This window comes from Littorina saxatilis, linkage group LG10, assembly GCF_037325665.1.
Source record: "Littorina saxatilis isolate snail1 linkage group LG10, US_GU_Lsax_2.0, whole genome shotgun sequence".
Classification (NCBI taxonomy): domain Eukaryota; kingdom Metazoa; phylum Mollusca; class Gastropoda; order Littorinimorpha; family Littorinidae; genus Littorina; species Littorina saxatilis.
The window spans coordinates 44,199,471-44,221,221 of NC_090254.1; the positions used below are offsets into that span (position 1 = coordinate 44,199,471).

General features: G+C 43.2%; 1 protein-coding gene across 1 annotated transcript in view; it reads right to left on the reverse strand.

Moving 5' to 3' along the window:
- The window catches only part of LOC138978906 (uncharacterized), a 62,102-nt gene that overhangs the window by 17,597 nt on the left and 22,754 nt on the right, over positions 1–21,751 (reverse strand). Inside the window, exons 2-21 of the mRNA XM_070351721.1 lie at positions 18,284–21,728; positions 17,019–17,130; positions 16,503–16,582; positions 15,824–16,049; positions 14,259–14,344; positions 13,524–13,637; positions 12,479–12,565; positions 11,782–11,871; positions 10,334–10,525; positions 8,632–8,862; positions 7,878–8,012; positions 7,232–7,329; positions 6,306–6,492; positions 5,659–5,763; positions 3,745–3,961; positions 3,054–3,229; positions 2,484–2,680; positions 2,052–2,130; positions 921–1,056; positions 134–340 (exon numbers count right to left, since the gene is read on the reverse strand). Coding sequence (XP_070207822.1) covers positions 134–340; positions 921–1,056; positions 2,052–2,130; positions 2,484–2,680; positions 3,054–3,229; positions 3,745–3,961; positions 5,659–5,763; positions 6,306–6,492; positions 7,232–7,329; positions 7,878–8,012; positions 8,632–8,862; positions 10,334–10,525; positions 11,782–11,871; positions 12,479–12,565; positions 13,524–13,637; positions 14,259–14,344; positions 15,824–16,049; positions 16,503–16,582; positions 17,019–17,130; positions 18,284–21,312 — 5,784 coding nt within the window. The 5' untranslated portion in view covers positions 21,313–21,728. The remainder of the gene's footprint in view (positions 1–133; positions 341–920; positions 1,057–2,051; positions 2,131–2,483; positions 2,681–3,053; positions 3,230–3,744; positions 3,962–5,658; positions 5,764–6,305; positions 6,493–7,231; positions 7,330–7,877; positions 8,013–8,631; positions 8,863–10,333; positions 10,526–11,781; positions 11,872–12,478; positions 12,566–13,523; positions 13,638–14,258; positions 14,345–15,823; positions 16,050–16,502; positions 16,583–17,018; positions 17,131–18,283; positions 21,729–21,751) is intronic.

The following is a 21,751-nucleotide window of genomic DNA, read 5'->3' on the forward strand; positions in this document are numbered from 1 at the left end:
CTTAATATAAACGTGTTTTGAGTAGGAATCCCAGACTGTAATTCTCATTGATGATGATGATGATGATGATGATGATGATGATGATGATGATGATGATGATGATGACGATGAAGGAAAAAGAGAAATATTTTACCATCAAGTTTGTAGCCTTCTGGTTGTTGTGGAACTGTTTCCGCCACATTCTGAACGTCATGGCGACAGCAACAGCTCTGTGATTCTCTTGCACTTGGTGTGCAAACTGACGAAGTTGACGCTGCCGCAAGGTGTATTCCTGCCATTGGCTGAAGGCTAGACTGATCGGCCAATGAGAAAGCCGGGTCACAAAGGTCATCGCCACCTCCTGCAATGAGGAATGTTGAAAATGAAGATCAATACATCTGTCTCAAAATGCTAAAAAGTGTCATAGATAGATGACCTTAACTGACCAATGCTGCAACTGAGGATGTTAAATCTCCAACATAATTATCCTCTGTCATAAATAGAGAACAGTACATGGCTAAATGCTGTATGACACCAGTTTTGCGCAAGTTTTTATTTCTAACATTGAAATGTCAGCAAAAGCTGATTCTGTACTTGATTGCCTTCTGCACCAAAAGTCTCAAAGTCAAGGTGTCCAAATTGAAGAAGCGTCTCATGGAACTTCAATCTCTTTCAAGGCCTCGTGAAATCTTTAATGTCAAAGCCCAAAAAAGTCACTCAAGAAATTATAGCATCACATGTAAGTTCTCAACATTCTTCTTGATGAAACAGTAAACGCAAAAGTGTTTCAAGAATGCAGTTTGTCTCAGTGACTTTGTCATTATGAGCAGTGGAAAATGAAATGTTCAAGGACTGCAGTCTGTCTCATTGACTGTGTCATTATGAGCAGTGGAAAATGAAATGTTAAAGGACTGCAGAAGGAGAAGAAGAATATCACCCACCTGCATGCGTAGGTTTTTGTTGCGTCGTTCCTCCATTGTTTCCTGAAGGCCAGAGTTAAGCAGGGAGGCTCGGTCAAAGTCAAGGTCATTGCCATAGAAACGCTCAGAGGTCGCCGAATGGTCGGATGCAAAAAGGCTGCAAACAAAAAAAGTTTTTAAAAAATTGTTCCAAGTGAATTGCTGTAAAATGGAACCCCCCTTTTAAGACCCCCTATTTCACACTTCCCCCTTTTTCAGACTTTGATTTTTCAGATCTTCTGTTCTCAAGCTCTGGAGAGACTAGGGGGTCCTTATCAATATGAGGCTTATATTGCGCGTATTCCATGGGTACAGTTCTAAGCGCAGGGATTTATTTTGTTATTTTTTATTTTATGCAATTTATATCGCGCACATATTCAAGGCGCAGGGATTTATTTATGCCGTGTGAGATGGAATTTTTTACACAATACATCACGCATTCACATCGGCCAGCAAATCGCAGCCATTTCGGCGCATATCCTACTTTTCACGGCCTATTATTCCAAGTCACACTGGTATTTTGGTGAACATTTTTATCTATGCGGCAGCCTATACAATTTTGCCAGGAAAGACCCTTTAGTCAATCATGGGATCTTTAACGTGCACACCCCAATGTAGTGTACACGAAGGTACCTCAATTTTTTGTCTCATCCGAAAGACTAGCACTTGAACCCACCACCTAGGTTAGGAAAGGGGGGAGAAAATTGCTAACGCCCTGACCCAGGGTCGAACTCGCAACATCTCGCTTCTGAGCACAACCACTCGGCCACCCAGTCCATACTTAACGTCCTCACAGGAAAGTTTTCCTTTTAGGGACAGGAGTTGATGATACGCTAAAGCTCTCAAGCTCTGTAAATTTACCCCCATTTTAAGACTAAATCCTCCTCTTTAAGACCTGATTTTCAGACTTTTGGAGGTCTTAAAAGGGGGGTTCCACTGTACCGTGACACCTTTGAAGAGAGGCCACCCTCAGGATCAGACAAAAATGTCCCCATATTGCAGGTTAACTTCAGTCAATTTTATCCACTGAGGGACTACAGAGGGTGTCTTTATGTGGAGGTGTCTTGTTCAGAGGTACCAGTGTACAAGCAGCGTGTTAGTATGTCAACGTACCGTTTGACAGACGTGGCAGAAGAGGAGCAGGGACTTCCAAACTGGTCCCCACCGCCAAGTTCAAGGAGATCGCCCAACTCTGCAATAACACAGAATTCAGAAAAGTCATTTACCATTGCAAATCAAACAATACATAAATGTCATTGTTACAGTCAATGAAAAAACAAATGCCATAACTCACTCTCACTCTCTCTCTCTCTCTCTCTCTCTCTCTCTCTCTCTCTCTCTCTCTCTCTCTCTCTCTCTCTCTGGTACACAAAGCATAACCCACATTCAATCAGGCTGACAAGATAGGCACAGACAGACATACAGATATATAGATAAACTCACACACGCATGCATACACCGGCACACACAGAAATATAGACACAAGGACACACACATACATGTACACAGAGGTACACACACACACACCCACTCCCCATCACTCACCAAGACTTTGACTGAGAGCTCCAATGCTCCCCTCTGCACTGAAGCCATCCCATTCCTGCTGCTGTTGCTGCTGCTGCTGCAGTCCCAACCGCTGAGCAAAGTGATGCACTGCGCTGCACAGCGACTGCGACGATGCCTCATGCCACTCCAACAGAACGCTGTGCAACAAACGCTGTGTGGATGTGCGCTTGTATGCCCTTCAGATCAAACAATCAATCAATCTATGAATCAATGAGTTAGGGTTAAAGAAAATATGTTATAATTTCAACCACTATACCAGACATCGAAGACTGGTGTAAATGTTATGTGAGAATTAAGCCTTTTGTTAATATTACCAAATTCATTTCCACAGGTACAAACAGGTAACGGAATTCGTTTACATTTGTGTATGTTAGTTTTCAAAATCATCATTCAGTTGTTCACCCTTTCCACATTCTTGAACACCAATTCTCTTCATTTCAAGTCACACACACACACACCCTTGCATACACCAAGAATTTGGAACTGCACTAAAAATAATGCTGGAGTATATAAAAAATAAATCGCTTCCTGGAGATGGCAAATAATTACCTGGAAACAACATGAGCATGAAGAGATCTGCGCCAGCTGTAGAAAGTGGAACGGATGTGGTTGTGGTTGAGTCTCTGATGTAGGCGAGAGACGGCGTCATTGTTCTCAACGATCTGGGCCTGCACGCCTGACCACCACTGGTGGAAGTATTCACGCTTCAGCTTCTCACTCAACTCCTGCATGCAACAGGAAATAAGATATCATGAGATCTTGTCTTTAGTTTTCGGTGAAGTGCTTACATGATCCAAGCCTAAGAGAGAGAGAGGGGGAGAGAGAGGGGGAGAGAGAGGGGGAGAGAGAGGGGGAGAGAGAGGGGGAGAGAGAGAGTGTGTGTGTATGTGTGTGTGTTTGTGTGTGTGTGTGTGTGTGTGTGTGTGTGGGTGTGTGTGTGTGTGTGTATGTGTGTGTGTGTGTGTGTGAGTGTGCGTGAGTGAGTGTGTGCATATGTTACCATGCATGGGTGCATGTGTATGAACAAGCATGTGTGCACAAGTGGGTGTGTGTGTTGTGATAAACAGTTGACTATATTTTAACAATGACTGTGTGTGTGGGAGAGTGGATGTGATATTAAGAAGAGGGATTGGGAAGATGTGGGTGCATGTGAGCATGCATGCATGTCTGTGTGCATTCATGCCTGTGTGTGTCCATGCATGTGTGTGTGTACACTCATGACTCCGCATCGTCTTGTTACCTGTTCTGCTTGCTCCTGAGCCTTCTCTCTCAGCTGCAAGGTGGTACGACTTTGCCAGTACTGGAAGGTCTGGCGTAGGAGGTTGGCACTGTGGTAGAGTCGCGCCTGGTGTTTGCGATGGAGGATTTCACGCCACTGTAGCAGCAGACACAGTGCCAAGCGTTGCATGAAATTCTGCTGAGCCAGACGCGACACTTGCTGACAGTGATACTGACGCCTGTGAAAAAGGAAGGACATTATTAAATGAAAATGAAAAATCAAGAAAAACAAAAATAAATTGGAGACGATTTTCAACAAAATAATGTATTTGGCAGTAGCTTCTGGGTGTGGATCATTGATAAGTTGCTTTTGCAGGAAAACATCATAAACACACAAAATGCAGAAATACCTGCATAATGTTTTTGTGACTTCACAGGTTACTTCTTCTTCTTCTGCCTTCACAGACTGAAACTCCCAGGTACATTTGTGGTTTTTGCACAAGTGGTTTTATTTTTCAACATGTATGATCGTTTCTCCCCGCCATAAAGGCAGCCATATGCCAATTTCAGATGATGCATGCTTAGTATTTTCGTGTTTTTATAACCCATCGACATGGATTACAGGATTTTGTCCATGCGTACTTGGTCTTGTGCTTGCATGAACACACGAACGGGGATACAAATTTAAGCACTAGCAGGTCTGCACATAAGTTGACCTGGGAGATCAGAAAAATCTACCCCCTTAACACTATTGTGACTAGCATTGCCACGGCGTTAACGTCTTGCCTGCCCAAGCTTGCCACCAAGAAACTTAAAAAAACCAGTAACTGTAAAGAAATCTGTCTAGCAAGCTTGAATTAAGTCCAATCACCACCAAATGTTGTGTACTAATTAAAAAATGGATGCCCAGTTCAGTCGTGCTATTTATAAGTTTGTCACGCGATTTGTTTTATCAAAGGGGAGTGAAAGGGGGATAATTTGTGTTTTTTAACGTTTTTTTTGTGTGTGTTTTCTTTTCCACTGCTTTTTTAAAAGTTATTTTTTAACAGAAAGCATTATAAATAATGTTATAACCAAACAAGGTGTAAAACCTATGAATTAGCTGAAATATTGTTAACATTGTACACAGAAATAAGGAGACAGTACCAAGAAAAAAAAGGCAAATCACGCATTCACTCACAGCATCCTGACTCAAATGAAACAAAACTGTGACACTCACCAAATAATGTCCAGGTAATCCATATTGAATATAAGTCACATTTTCACAACAAAGTACCAACTGTACACCTATAAACATTTCCAAAAGGATTAGGAGGCTCCAGCCAGCCATTGTTATCAGTGCTGCCACGCCCCCTTGCACCTACACGATTCCGAGATACATGTGCGTCTAGCAGTACCACCCCTGCCACGTGTAGTTTGCCGACTCGTACTAGCAACAACAGGACTGTTTCTTCCTCACTATCACTGCTATTATCGCTTTCTTGAGGCGAAAACGACACGTCGGAATCATGATCTACAGGATCCTCAAGATCCAACATCCGGAGAATCTCCTCCCGTGACAAGGCTCGCCTTCGATTCAGTTTTTTTGTTCGAAAAAAACACGCAAATCTGCACTAATTTGATCAGGGCGGAAAAGGAAGTCACGTGTATCAAGAGAAACAACTCAATTTATTGCAAGCTTCAAAAACCGGGAAGCAATCACGAGTCGTGTACCTTGTATGACTGTTACTGAAAAATTCACATCCCGTCCATGGGCGTGTCAGCGCTGTTACTGATTTATTCACCTCCCGTCGCGAAAGTGTTAACCCACCAGGCCGGGATTCGAACACTCGACCATTCCAATGGGAGGCCGGCGTCTTATCCACCTGCCATTGTGCCCGTCACATTTACAGAGTCAGCATTATTTTAAGCAGTGCTTGTAGTATACTGTACATACCTCCACCTGGCAAAAGCTCGGGACAGCTGATTTTGCTGAAACATCTTTGCACGTTTGTGCGTTTCCAGTTTGCTCTTGACATGCACGCACCAGGCATCAAAACACCTACGGAATACAGAAGAAAATTATATTACATACCGTACTGCAGCAAGATAATGACTTAGTGTCAAAGACACTTGCATACCCCTGTTCTATTAAACAAAATGGAAGCAAGTACGGGCATTCAGAAACCCACACTCTCACTCACAAAGAAACATACGTTTCAGCTACACACAAGCTGAAGCACGTTGCTCTTTGATTCTCTCTCTCTCAAACACACACCCCCAGACACACACCCCCAGACACACACCCCCAGACACACACCCCCCAGACACCCACCCCCAGACACACACATAAACATGCACACACAAACACACACACACACACACACACCACAACACGACACAACGCAACACACACAGACACAACACAACACAACACAACGCAACGCAAAGCAACGCAACCCAACCCAACACAACCCAACCCAACCCAACACAACGCAACACAACACAACGCAACCCAACACAACACAACCCAACCCAACACAACACAACACACACAGACACACACAAACACTACCCCTCCCCCCCCCCCCCACCCTCACACACCATGTAAGAAGCAGTCGCTGACGCCTGAGAACCAGAGGCCTGATGACGAGAGCTCTGTTGGTGGCCAGACGCCACTCCTGGAACCGTCTCTGCAGGTGGCATCGCTGCAAGATGTGGCATGACGCCTGCACCTCCGCCGTCTCTTCCTCCGCCCGCCCCTTCGCTTCTAGCCACTTGCCCAACATGCCTGGCACATAGAAACAAATGTTAAAGTACAAAGCTGATGAAAAACTTGGACAGTTGTCGAAACCTCATGCAAATGTATTCCTTCGATTCCAGACACTCTCCGAACATGCCTGGCAGTCATGAGAATAATTTGTTTAAATGTAAAGTTGTAAAGCTGTTGAAAAACTTGCACAGTTGTCAAAAACTCATGAAAGTTGCCCTTACCGGACATGCATGCCTCAGACAAGAAATAACTTTTTCAGTTTGAAGTTGTACATCTGTCAAAAAACGTGGGCAGTTAGAAATGTATGGGAAGTCAAGCAGGTCTAAAAAGAACAATGACAGAGACACATCAATAACTTGAATAATCAACTACGTCAGTTAGAGCAAAATATCCAGCCAACTTTTAAGATCTGACAACTACATTTTAAAGCTTGCAGCAAATATCACAGCCTCTATAATTATTTCAAGGAGCTCTGTGAATAAAACCGCAAGGGAATAATACCGTTAACATTTGCCGTGCAGAACAAAACAAAACAAAAAACCAAACATACCAAAGTTATGGCATATTACATGGCATGTGATGAAAAAATTGTGATAATACAGTAGTGCTCTCTACAGTTGCAGTGAGAAAAAGGGTAAGCAGAAAAGCATACTAAATGGTATGTCTGGGTCAACTGTAACAGCAGTGTATCTGTAAACAAGTTTATGTCTTAAAAAAGCTTTAGCAAAAGACAATAAAGGGTGCATATCAGACTCACGTCGCAACAATCCCAGCTGTCGGACAGGTTCCGTTTCTTCCAATATCACTTGAAGACGTCGTATGTGGCACTTGTGGCGCCAAGTAGCCGTCATTTTCCTGTGAGAAAAAAAAAGCATCACATTTACTTAAAATTCTGTTGGTACACATTCAAGGTCAAGGACATTGGTACCTGCAATAAAATGACCACCTTGAGACAAACAAACCGTCAGTGTCCCTTCCTTGCAGGTGGCCTTTTCCAAAAGGTATTATGGTCAAAATGACAAAGGAACAACTGAAGTTGTCCTTTCCGTCGCGATATAACCTGGAATGGTTGAAAACGACGTTAAACACCAAATAAAGAAAGAAAGAAAGTTGTCCTTTATTGAGAGGCTTCCCCTTATCAGTTATAAGCAAGGTGATAGCTCAGTCGGTAGTGATGCTGGTTTGAAACCAGTTGTCCCCATCCACATATGTTTGACCCCCACCTCCGGCGAGAGATTTATTTCCCAGAGTCAACTTTATGCAGACTTTCCTCGGTGTCCGAACATCCCCGTGTGCACGCATGGACACAAACAGGACCCAAGCAAAAACCTCCGGGCTTGAAAACATGAAGACATGCATGCAAAATTTGTTTTTATTAAACACAGCTGTGAACAGTTATTTACCTGACACAAGACAATGACCACAGCTCTCGTTTGCGTCTGTCGTCCAAGCAACGGTCCAGCTTCTCTCTCCACAGCTGGAAACAGCGAGACAGCGTCGTGCTCTGGATCACCTTCACATGCTGCTGCAGGCTGCCCCTGGAAGACGGTAATGAAGGATTGATTGATGACATTTTTACTTTTACAACCTTACTCAAATGATTTATAAATTAAGTGTATGAAGAAAAATGCACACTTTTTTTTATTACTTTATTATTCCATTGCTGGGAAATTCAGGTCGCTTCCTCCCAGTGGAAAGCTAGCATCAACAAGAGCCGCGCTACCCAGATGTGTGCGTGTTTAGGTGTAATCAGTCACCTGCACTTCTAGCAGAATGGCCGAGGTCATACAAATCACAGTGGTGGTAAGAGGGTAGGACATGGATATCACCTCTGAGTCTGCACATAAAGTTGACCCGTGTCGGTCTCAGCCTGGATTCAAACCTTACGCTCCTAGGACTGCTAATCCAGTGTCCAAACATTGGACTTTTGATTTCTCACCTGAAGCCAGTCTTGTAAGCAGCATAGCGTCGATCTCCATACCAACAGTATGCTCCGCATCAAGCAATGAATTGTTTTCTCTTAGCACTATCACACACTCTCAACCTCTCACCTGAAGCCAGTCTTGTAGGCCGCATAGCGTCTCCATGACAGCAGTGTGCTTCGCATTAAACAATGAATTGTTTTCTCTTAGCACTATCAGTATCACACTCTCTCACCTGAAGCCAGTCTTGTAGGCAGCATAGCATCTCCATGACAGCAGTGTGCTTCGCATTAAACACGACTCCAACAGGAACACGGCCTGTCTCTGCTTGCGACGCCGGTCAACAACGTTACGACGCCACGTCAGCAAACATTTGCGTAGACGACTCGACGTAATGGACGCCTCAATCTCCTTCCTCCTCTCGCTGTTCTTCTGCCATTCCTGTTTCCAGTGATCAAACGTCTTCCTGAAATTGCAAGGAGCAGACACAGGTGTTCTCGTAAGAAATTAACGGTCGTCCAGTTACCTAACGGATAAAAATCATGGGCTGGAATTTTAAAATGAACGCAAAGAAGGCAGGATAAAGTTTTGATCTACATGTATCAGGTTTTAAAATTCAAGATATCACATTTTTGTCACAAAATTTGCCACCATCAAGTATGTAGGACTATGACCTTAGCAGTGATGTTCCCAGGGGTCGGCCCTCGGCCCTGGGCCGGATACCTTGGTCTAATGACCGGTACCTTGTGTCTCTGGCGGACAAATGTCCGATAAGTTTATGTCAGAGACGGACACTGACCAATCGTTTTATTGCCACGTCGGACATGGCAACATTGATCCGTTTATTTAGATCACAGGCATCAGATGATACGTCTCCTAATCTCCGAATCGGCAACGTCTTCTGTTGTTTGGTTTAGTAACTTTGCCGTTTGAAGACCGCGCAGTTTAAGAATTTCCGAAAGTTCAACTTCCGGTTGTATAGATTCTAGAAACTGCGAATGCGATCATGCCGCCTGCGAAGAAATTGAAACCGGACAAGGACCAACCCAAGCTGTGTTTTCGACAGTCAGATCATGATCAGTCGTCAAGTGTGACTGTGACCGGACCCACTGTGACTGTGAGTACGAAAACGGCGACGACACCACCACGGACGTTTGTGCCTTCATGGCTTAAACTTTATCCATGGCTAAATTTCGATGGCGAGAGAAAACTGATGTTTTGCACAGTGTGCATTTCAGCAAACCGAAACAACACGTGGCTGCTCGAATTCAGAGTGCTGATTCCAGGTTCATGTTGGCATATTTCCCTAAGTTCCAGTAAATCGGTATGTACTCAATTTAATTTTTGACCTTGACTTCTTCTTTACCTGAGATCTTTTGCTTTCTGTTAAACACACACTCACACACACACACACACACACACACACACACACACACACACACACACAAGAACTAGAAGAAGGCAAGTTTGGAATACAATTACAATATATTTCTCTCTCTGGTGTGTGTCACAGTGTGTGTGTACCAAAGGAGGATGTGGACGGCTTATTTCTTTCCACGTGAAATGACCGATTGTTTTTTACAGTTCAGGACAAATGTCCTATACTTTCAGCAAGGCTAGGACATTTGTCCTATAAGGACAAAATCCAAGGAACATCCCTGCCTTAGTACTGCCGAGAAAGCTTGACAACTTTCATATCAAATTTGTAAACAAGAAATTCCATGGTCACATTGAAATCTATAAAAACAAAAATCCAAACAAATACAGTGCAAAAAAACCCAACAACAACACAACAACAAACGTTGTAACTGCTGATCTCATAAAATATTGAAGCCACAACACACAAAGTTAACACTGTCCCAAATGAAATGTATCAAATCAGATTTAGACTATAAACTTAAAATAAAAGAATTGTGCATCAGGGCAGCACAACTTACTTGGACAACGTCTTGTTGGCAAGGGCAGCGGCTCTGCATTGATGGAGTTGGTGGAACCATCGTGTGAAGGTGTGGCGTGTGGTGGTGTGGCGCCAGTGTTCCATGCTGGTCGCCGTGTCTCGCTGCCGTTCCACACGACTGATCTGAGCACCCTGGTGCCACGCCTGGAGGGTTCTTTGCAGTCTTTTGGATCTGTGCGGAAGAGGAAATATTTGTATCATAAAGAACTTGGCTTCACATATACAGCTACGGTGGAACAGGACCCCTTTAAAGGCCTCCAGATATCTGAGAAAATCAGGTCCTTAAAATGGGGGTAAATTTACAGTGGTTAGGGGCTCCGCTCACATATGTAACTTCAGCAGGACCGACGACGCACTGCAGCTTATCCCAGCCCGCTACACGTTGCATGAAAGGAAAACAGGCCGAGTACTCGTCATAATCCCTATCGCGGCATAAATAATAGGCCGTGCGTCGTCTGTGCCGCTGAAACTGCGCTGGTATATTCTGCCCTTTATGAACAAAGGGTCTGAAAAGTGAAGGAGTCTTTAACTGAGGGTTTCACTGTACAGTCAGGGCGGGGATGTAGCTCAGTCGGTAGCGCGCTGGATTTGTATCCAATTGGCCGCTGTCAGCGTGAGTTCGTCCCCACGTTCGGCGAGAGATTTATTTATCAGAGTCAACTATGTGTGCAGACTCTCCTCGGTGTCCGAACACCCCCGTGTGTACACGCAAGCACAAGACCAAGTGCGCACGAAAAAGATCCTGTAATCCATGTCAGAGTTCGGTGGGTTATAGAAACACGAAAATACCCAGCATGCTTCCTCCGAAAGCGGCGTATGGCTGCCTAAATGGCGGGGTAAAAACGGTCATACACGTAAAAGCCGTGTGAGTTTCAGCCCATGAACGAACAAACAAACTGTCCAGTCAAAAATGTTTAGAACAACCACCTGGTGGTCATAGACAGGTTGTCACTATGGAAAAACTGTAAGGCCAACAACAAAAATATGTTGGTGTACGGTAACCCGACCAACCTTTTATTTTCCCCGCCGACCCTAAAACTTTTTTCCTTTTCTCGAAAAAAAATAAACTACTGGCACATATTGCAAACCATACCGAGACTAAGGGAAGCAACCCCTTTCATACTCGACTAAATTGTTTATTTTTTAACAAAAAATTTTTAAAGCCTACCTACCGAACCTATTTTGTTGGGTCACGTTACCCTAAACCAACATATTTTTGTTGTTGGCCTAATCAAATTAACTCGTACAACAATTCCCACCCAGCACAGAAAGCATCCAGGCTGTTGATTTTTGGTATATGTCCAAGGGGAGGAACTCTCATGAACTTTTGCTGGATAAATCTGGCCAGACCTGAAATAGTGATCGAGTTGAATCATTCGATGGGAAGGACTGTGGCGTTAAGAGAACGGGAGATCATTCATTAGTTACCTGAAGTGCTGACTGGCCCGTCTCGACTGAAGCAAAGCAAGCTGCCACACGATAAAGACGCTGCGTCGCATGTTGCGCTTGTGAAGATTCCTGGGAGACAAACCATTCCAAGGCAAAAATGAGTCTGATTGTAAGTAAATATACAAAACATAAAAAGTTGCAAAATATTGTAAAGCATCAAAGTTTCTCAAAATGGTAAGGTTATTTGTAGCCGCGGTTAAACACACCCAAACACAAACACGCTAACATGCACAATCACATTCACATGCATACATCAATGAACTCAAAAGAAAGGGGGAAAATAACAAAATAATAAATGTGCTGAATTCATATACATCCCATAGTGACAAGAAACTGAACTGTTCATGCATTAAGAAAAAATGCTTTTGGAGGCCTTGTTTAGTTTTTAAATTACAATACTCCTTAGGCATTTAAAACTGAGTTAGAAAAAAAAGAAAAAAGAAAAACAAGAACACAAAACGAAATCTGACAAAGCAGTTAACCGTTTGCTATCCGTTGCATTAATTACCCAGGACTCAGCTGCACGTCCTGCGGGCAGCAAAAATGTTTATGTTCAAATGTCATGCCTGAGGTGGAGGAAAAATATTCCTGAAATAATTTCTGACTGACAGAAGAATGTCAGCCATCAGGAATCTGTAAGCATTAAGCGCTGAGTGAAAAGGTTAGAGACACTCACACAGCAAGCGCAAGCCTGTGAGCTTTGTCCTTGGAAAACAGAGTGAACTGACACCACCACCGCCATGACCGCTGAAGGCAGGTGAGTCTGCAATGGTCAGTTGGTTAAAGCCACATGCAACGAGGTCAAGGTTAGTGCAGTGCAGACCATCAAACACACACAGCGCGGCACAAAACATCAACACTCAAGATTTCACTGTCCTTATGAAAACAAGGAAAATTGCCATGCAGTGTTGGGCAGTTACCGATGTAAAATACATTAAATTTACTCAGAATTAAGAGTTGCACTAAAATAACACAAAATATATAACATTTACCAAGAATTAATTGCATCTGACTTTACTAGAAAACTTACAAACTTGCTTGCATAGAGTACTATAAGACTCAGGCCAGTTTTCACCACAAGTGCATTTTTTTCTTTAGAGAAATGTACAGTGAGTATATCAACTTTATTTAGTTAAAGCAAGGAAAAGATGGGTCATCTTGTGTTTGATTTCGTTTTTCTTTATTACATTTTCTTCTCATGTACGACTATGCTTTGTTTTGGAATTGTAGGAGCTCTTCAAAAGTACTTCCCTTCTTGATAAAAAATGTACAACACTTCACCAATCTTTTTCTTTTCTTATTCTGAGTGAGGCAAACAGAGAAGGAAGCAGTCACATCACAAACAATAGTAAGCGGCAGTTGAATAAGAAAATGAATCATGCCAATCAAGGAAAATTAGAACAACACCAAATCAAAATAAACATTTCAGTGCAAACAGTTAATTACTGCAATTCAAAACCATTAAAAACCAAACAAAACCAACAGAAAATGTGCATTAATTGCCTTTGCAACAAATAAACATAAACGCCATCACAAACATTAACTTACTATCTCTGTAAATGAAACATACGTCTCTCATTACTGATATATTCTTCAAGATCTTCCTTGTGGTTTTACTTAAATTCATCACGACACAACAAAAATTCCTCTTCATCTCCAAAAAAACCCACCACACAAGTATAAAATAGTTAAGGCCACGAACCAAACCAAGCTACACATACCGAAGATATTTCTCGGCAACTCGCTCTTTGACATCTCGGTCGTAGATCTCTTTCCAAACAACCATGGTCTGGTACATCAGTCGTTCGTTCTGCTTCTGTTGCATCTCGCGTACACTGAATCAAACATCCGGCAAATGCAGACCTGGGAACCCTTGTTTTGCACTTGGAGTATTCTCAAACAAACTTGGTGTATTATAAGAAATATGAGCGTATTCCACACAGCAAGGAAACATCCATGATTCAAACATGTTTTACACGCGTCCGTCGCACCGTTAATTAAGTTTACCAATACATTAAAACAAATACTGCTATCAATGTTTTCTGACAAAAACTGTAATCATGTGTCAAAATACTGGATCGGCGTCCGCTTGTGAAGAAAAGTAGACTTGGAATATTTCTTGTCATACTTTTTTTGCACTGACCGTACTGATCGTATTCTAGACAATCATGCATACAAAACACGGCGAAATCGTAAGGGTGCCCAGGTCTGCAAATGTTTCTAGCAAAAACAAAACACAACAACAAGCCATTATTACCAAATGGGGAGTGTAATGGAAAGAATAATGATGCCAAGTAAAATTGAGCTTGATTTTCAGTCCTAATCATTTCACGCAATCTCACATCTTCCCTTTTGTGAGAAACTGCATTTCAATAGAGAGTGAGGAGGGGAGGGAAGGGAAGGGGAGGGGGCTTGCAACTGACAGTTTCAGCAACTGCACCTGTCAGAATGTTTACCTTTTCTCTTCGTGAGTGTATTCACGCCATCTTGCAAGGGCTGATCGCATGCGACCCTCTCTTCGAGACTCAAAGCCAGCTTGCCACTGAAAAACAGATAAAAAAACGATAAGTAGACTTCTAATCAAGCAATTGATATGTGAAAGATCTAATTATATCTATTCTGATGGACACGTGGGGGAATTTGGGGGCTGTGATTGGATGGTCTCTTCCGATCATCAAAGCATAATGCTACGGAAGTCGGCCATTTTTGCCAATATCCAAAAGCATATTGGCAATAACAAAGACGCATGGTTCCGGTTTACCCATCTGTATCACACGATGTTTTAATCGACAACAGCATATACTGACAACTTGAAATTCTTCTCGGGAATGTTTTTCAGCTTTACAAATGTTGATAGCATACCCTTTTCTGCTAACTTCCCGATGAAACAGGACTAAATCAATTATTTTCTGTCCCTACACACCACAAAATGCCCAAAGTCGAAAGATGTAGTACAAACAGGGGAGTAAAACGGAACAGCCGTTTTTGTGTGCCTGTGTCAGTTGACACAAACTTTCGCATTCAGCTTTTCTTATCTCGTAACTCCACACTAAATACCCCACTTCCCCTCTGAAGTATTGATTTACAACCCATGGCACTAACATTCATGTAGTCGTTTATAACTGAGGTTGAAAAATTCGCTTCATGACGAGACAAGTATAAATGCCATTCACCCAAACTGAAAACTTCGCTGCCGTCTGCTCGCAATTAGCTGTTCTCTTCTCCTCCCCTTGTTGCATCCTAGTTCTTCAGTTGTTTCTAGTTTTCCGTTGATGTTGTGTTTTGGTCTTCTTCATAAGTAGTCTTGTTCAAAATTTAAAAAACTCAAACTTCTTTTTGTTGTATTCGAATGAACTAATAAAAAGCTGTTTAACAGCTGTGTTGTCAAATCGAGTTTTTTTCCAAAGTCAGTGTGGCGCCTGTGCAAAACTAATGCGCATAAGAAACGGCGTCTGCTATCAAAACCTGAGATCAACGCATCGACGCAAAAACTGTCATTTTGTAAGTTTGGAACAACAAATCAAGGTCAGAACAGCTATATAATCGCTATATAGCAATAGGGTCCGATATTTAGACTCGAACAAGTATAATGCGACTCGTCTTCGACTCGTCGGCATTATACTTGTCTCGTCTAAATATCGGACCCCATTGCTACGCTAAAAACACAATAGCTGTTAATAATTTCAGTTTCATTGACATGATTGGTTTCAATCATGCAGTTTCAGTCACACCCCTAGCTAGTGATTGGCCTAAAATGACACGTGGGAAACTTTGCCTCAATAAAGGTATTCACTCTTTCATAATCCAAACAAACCTGAAACAGTTATTTCCAAATATCATCTATAAGCCTTGCAAATGACATCTCCATGAAATCAATGTCCAGTTTCAAGGCTAGTTTCATGTAAAAGTGAATTTTAAGAGTGCCGCTCCGCTGTTACTCCTACAATCCCCCCCCCCCCCCCCCCCCCTCCCTTCCCCCACCCCCCACCACCACCACCACCTGGAACAATTTCAAAATTACCGTTGCAAAAGAAGCCTTCAGAGCGATGAGGTCAACCTTCATCTTGAGCGTCCTGGCCTGGTGTTTGGACCGGAGGACCGCCCAGCGCAGACCCTCAAACCCTTTCTTCAGCATGTGTTGTCGGTGAATACTTTCCGCCATGCGTCTTCTGCGGTTGTCGTCGGCCGACGTGCGCCAGTGTTGGAAGAAGCGACTTTGAAGACGTCTCACTAAGTGCTTGTGGGCGCTGAAAAGAGATAATAATTATAACAATAACAACATTTTATTGTTCATTAAAATGAATACATTGAAGTGTGTTCATTAAAATGAATACATTGAAGTGTAAAATTGTCTTTGACAAATCTATCCTGCCTGTTTCTTGTTGATTTTGCTGGCAGTCCTAAGTTTTTCAGCTCACATTTGATTCTTTACCGAATACACTGCTATGTCACTGTCATAAACAAATAAATCTACAATGATTTCTATTTTTGACCACCCAACTGATCATTTCTCTGAGTCAGACTTTTTGTAATTATAAAATGCTAGGATTGTCACACATGAATAGTTGAGTTTGATAAAAATAAATAAAAAAACTAAAAGTCGATCTGTAGATCTGATTTGCTTGTTTAATAAAATGCCACAAGGTAACAACTGTGACATATGAAGTAATAATCAAATGCTAATTGATCAGATGACGTACAGTTTCAAAGATTCTGCATAAATTTGTCGCTGACGTTTCCAAGAATGAACTGTTGTCCTCCACTGTCTGAAGTACTGGGCCTGAAAAAATCAAAGGTTCGAGCAAATCTTGTGGAAACCAAAAAAGAAACAATTGAGCCACACAAAAAAGAGAGCATTTGTCAAAGAAGATTCAAACCACAGCGGGTGAAAACGTGACAATGACCACCATCATCACCAAAACATCCACAACAACAACCAATAAACTCAAACGGTCTACCAATACAAGTCTACCTTGAAGCCACAAAAACAATTACAACAAACATCAAAAACCATTAGGATAAAACTTCAATAGGAAACACAATAAGTCCACCTTGATGATAACAGCATCACCCCGTGGCAAGTGACATCATCGAGTGACATCATCGAGTGACAGTGACCACAAAAACCATGACAACCAACAGCACCACAAAAACAAACACAACGAACAACAATAACAACCACTAAACTCCAATAGAAAAACACCATGTGCCCTGACCTTGATGATGATGGCATGGCGAGTGATGTCATCCGCAGTGTAGAGTTGCTGCAGAAGGTGCACCATACTGGCGTTGCCCAGCTGGGACAGGATCAGGTCGGCAGCATCGTCCCTACAAACACACACACACAGTGATACCTCTCTTTCAAGATTTCGCTTTGGACTATACACAGTCAAGATGGTGACAAACGGTGGAAGGAGAACTCTCTTTCTTTATTTGGTGTTTAACGTCATTTTCAACCACGAAGGGTTATATCGCGACGGGGAGAGGGATAGATGGGATAGAGCCACTTGTCAATTGTTTCTTGTTCACAAAAGCACTAATCAAAAATTTGCTCCAGGGGCTTGCAACGTAGTACACTGAATTACCTTACTGGGAGAAAGCAAGTTTCCAGTACAAAGGACTTAACATTTCTTACATACTGCTTGACTAAAATCTTTACAAAAATTGACTATATTCTATACAAGAAACATTTAACAAGGGTAAAAGGAGAAACAGAATCCGTTAGTCGCCTCTTACGACATGCTGAGGAGCATCGGGTAAATTCTTCCCCCTAACCCGCGGGGGATGGAAGGAGAACTGAAGATCCTGAACCATACATGGTGACCATCCAGAATAGACAGGAGTGGAGGTCCTTCCTTTCTGCCTTACATACCAACCAGCAAGTAAGTCCAGATGATGTGGGTAAAATATGTCTATGAGTATGACCCATAACTTTCAAAGATTTCTATGTAAAAAGTATGGGTGGCACACGACCCATGCCATTCGATTTAGTATAAAATCAGGGTACCGGCCGCCTCTTTGCAGAACTTAGTGGTAGGCGATCCACAATGTCCAAATAGGGGTTACACCATACAATTCCTTCTTAAATTCAATATACCTGTATTGGTCATCCACGATCCACATCATCCAGACTGTGTAGTTCAAATTAATTCATTGTTTATTTGTTTGTTTACAAAGATAATCATTTAAATAATGGTCAATAGAAAAGTCTTACTGGTGTTCGAGGATTACATGATGAAGTGTCAATCAAAACCTCCTAAGGGATAGTTTGAGAGATACAGACAGTGTAGTGAGGCTCTGGGTTGTCCAAGATTCAGGAAGCACAGTGAAGTTTAAGACCTAAACAATCTGATAAAATTATGTCTCATAATGGAAGGAGTCTTAAAACATTAGTAAATTTACAAACTTAATGAAGAGACAATGTTGGGAAACAAGGTGCCCCCCAAGAGAAAAGGTACCTAAAACGTCTTTAAGCACTCACCCTATGGGAACTCCCTCCGATGGCCGTATAGGTATGGCCCCCACAGACGCAGGACGTCTGGGTCGAAGGTTGTCAGCAGACAGCCGCTCAGGCATCATGAAATTCTCATCTAAACCAGGGGACTCTATGTTCCTCATTGCAGAACTTCTGAACTTTGGAGGCTTAGACGAGAGAACAGCTTTGCTTGCCCTTTGCTGACCCCTGTCCACCTCTTCCCTCGGTGTGCTTGTGCCTTGGTCTTTGGACAGCTGCTGGACATTGCGCAAAAAACTGTTCTCATCGTGGTCATCACTGCTGGTCATCTTTAATTGTCGTTGCTGACTAACAGAAGTTTTCAGTGAGCTTGACAATGAGGTGGTCTTTCTTTTCTTGACTTCGTCTTCGGACTTGAAATCCCCATCAGTACCATCCACACTAGAAACACTACCAGCCAGGCTTGGGATGCTGCCTGTGTCTACCATTCCTGCTCCAAGTCTTTTGCCAAAGGGGAAACAACTTTGACTCCTTCGTGCCCCTGTGACATCCATTCGTTTAGAAGCAGAAGAAGCTCCAGCATCTTCTTCAAAGTTCAACTTTCGGCAAACTTCACCTGACTCAGCATCACTAGCTTCTTCATGATGTGGAATACCATTCACGTGCCCGTTCACAACACCTCCATTCCGCACATCTTCAAGTTCACCAAAAGCATCAGCCTTGCTTATCAGACCCTGAACTAAGTAACCATCCTGGTTGACTCTCATGGAAATTTCTTGGTGAAGGCGCTGAACGCTGTTACGCAGAGACTGCGCTGCAGCCAAAGTCTCTGCAGACTTCTCTCTGCTCCCTTGGGAAAAGTCCAATGACGATCTTGGCCTTGCTAGTAATTCCCCAACTTTAACATCTCTGGCTGAAGATGAGGTCCTCCTGACAGGGCCATCAGTGTATCCTTGGTTCTTAGTGGTGTTGATAGATTTGGTGGAAGAAGGCACTGATGATGAGGATACAGCCCTGGAGGAGAACTGTGGAGCTGAGGAAGGTCTGTCACTGGTTGATTTCTGTCTGATGATACTGCTCTTTAATGGTGATCCAGCATCAGATAACAACCTCCCATCTCTCTCACCAACAATGGACTGCTGAGATGAGCTGGCATTCCTCTGAGCTTGTCTTAGCTGGGAGTTTTCTTTGGATTTGGTAACACTTGGGGGCCTCCTGATGACCTTTCGCTGAACGGGTTTTGAACTTTCAGACTCAGCGTACCTCGATTTCATGTGACCTAAATCACCATTTATTTCACTATCTTCCCCTCTTCTGGTTGAGTGATCTCTCGTTCTACTCTGTGGCTGCAGAGAATCTTGGTTGTGGATGTTAGGATGCTTTGCATGGTGGAAGGCTTTCATGGGTGATGGAGAACTCAAACTTGCTGAAGAAGCCCGGGAGCTTGGCCTCGAATCTGACCTTCTACTCCTCAGCAAGGACTTGAGTTTGTCCAGAGTCATGAGGTGCTCATCCTTCTCGACCTCCAGCACCAGAGTGTCGTCACTGTCCTGGGAAGACTGGTTCAGGAGAGGATGCTTGGATTTTGTTGCACTCTCTTGTGAGGGTCTTTTGTGGGAAGATTTGAATGAGCTTGAGTTAGATTCAGGTTCGTGCACAACTCTGACTGAGCCCCTTTTGATGATGATCTTCTTCTTAGTTTTGGGATGCTGGAAGATGTTGGCAACTTCATCATCTTGCAGCTGCTCCTCCAGCCCAAAAATGCCATCACCATTATCTGAGGTAGATTCTCGGTTTCTACGAGTTTCTCTCTGTTTAGACTTCCTCACACCATCCTTGACCTGAAGTTCTTCACGCTCCAGCTGCCTAGCAGCTTCCTGCAGCAGGAAGGTGTGGGGAGATGCGCGGTGTGCAAACTCCAAGGACACATTGCTCTGAACTGTCGCTGGACTGCTGCTCATCGACACCGAGTCATTCTTGTCACGTTTTTGAGACAGAAGCTGAGTCCAGTGTCCCTTTTCTCCATCTATACCCCCTGATGAAGCATGGATGGTAAAACTTTGTGTTTCAGATGGAAGAGTTCTGCTTGTAACATCAGCACTGTGTGGTCTTGGTCTTGATCGCTGCGGCTGGTCAGTGATGTGCACGTTTGTCTGAACAGGTCTGGGTGTGCTTTCAGTGGATGTGCAGTCATGTTCTGGGGGAGTTGTATCTGCAGTCTCTTCTTGTGACGAATACTGCCTGTACACGGCCTCCTTTTGTTTCATCAACTCCCTCGCCTTGATGTCACTGAGGGAAACTGCAGAAGATGTGGTGAGGAGTGAGGCTTCACGCACACTATCCACAGAAAGCCACTCTACACCCTTTTCACGTCTTTCAAGAAATTCACTGTTTCTATGCAAAGAAGAACCAACAGTTCTTGAAGGAATACTCCAATCCCTTTCCGGCACTTCATGATGGTAGTATCCTAGTGAAGAATGACTCCTCCGAGCTTCCAATGGGTCATCCTTTCTAAATGACACTCTTTTGGGGCTTGAGCTGGACGCAAAAGCTCTTTCCGATGCCAGCCAGTCTTGTTCCAACTGCTTACCCATCTGTGCAAGATCTCTCGAAAGAAGATGACTGTAGCTTTCAGCAGACGAATGAGGTCTTGGAGGACGTATAAACTCAGATTCCAAATCCTCCCTCGCAATGAGGTCTTTGTCAGTCAAAGCACCATTCCCGCTCTCAAAGCTTCTGGCAGTGAACTTCACCTTTTCACCGACTTTTTCAGCTTCGCAGAAATTTGGACCCGATCTCTTAGCAATGATACGGGCTGGGTGTTTCTCTGCGTGCGAGTTTCTAGGACGGCGGTGAGTCTTTGAAGAGGCAATGAGTTCCTTCAAGGCTTTCAGCTTGTCTGTGAACTCCAGCTCTGGAGACGATGACTGCTGTGGTTTGGGTGATGGCCAAGCCTCCACAAAAGATGTCCGAGGATACGAGGCAGTCTCCATGACGACGCCTGATGCCGAATGTGGTCGTCTGCGTGAAGACGTTTGTTTTGTGATCTCTGCCATCTTGATACCTCAGGGAAGATTACAATCTTCTATGTGAGTTGTCCATCTTGATTCCTCACTGAAGATTATATCCTATGTGATTTTTTTGTCTGGCGATTTCTGTCATCTTGATTCCCCATGGAAGATTATGTACCATACGACTTTTGTTCTGCTGTTTTCTGCCATATCTATAATCGTCACCGCAGCTTATATCCTGTGAGAATTTATTCTTGTTCTGGGGTACAGCCGTTCCTCCATTTTCACAAGGCTTTTGGTGAAGGTCAGCAGCAGCTACATAGTCATATCATTCTTTCACTGATTCAACTTGATTGATTGAAATTGGATTGGATAATTATGTTGTACTGGTCAGGGTGAGGAAAGCTCTGACATGAATTTCTTGCTTTTTGCAGATCTTCCATCTTCTTGTTATCCTTTATCTGCAACAGAGAAAAGTCGAAAA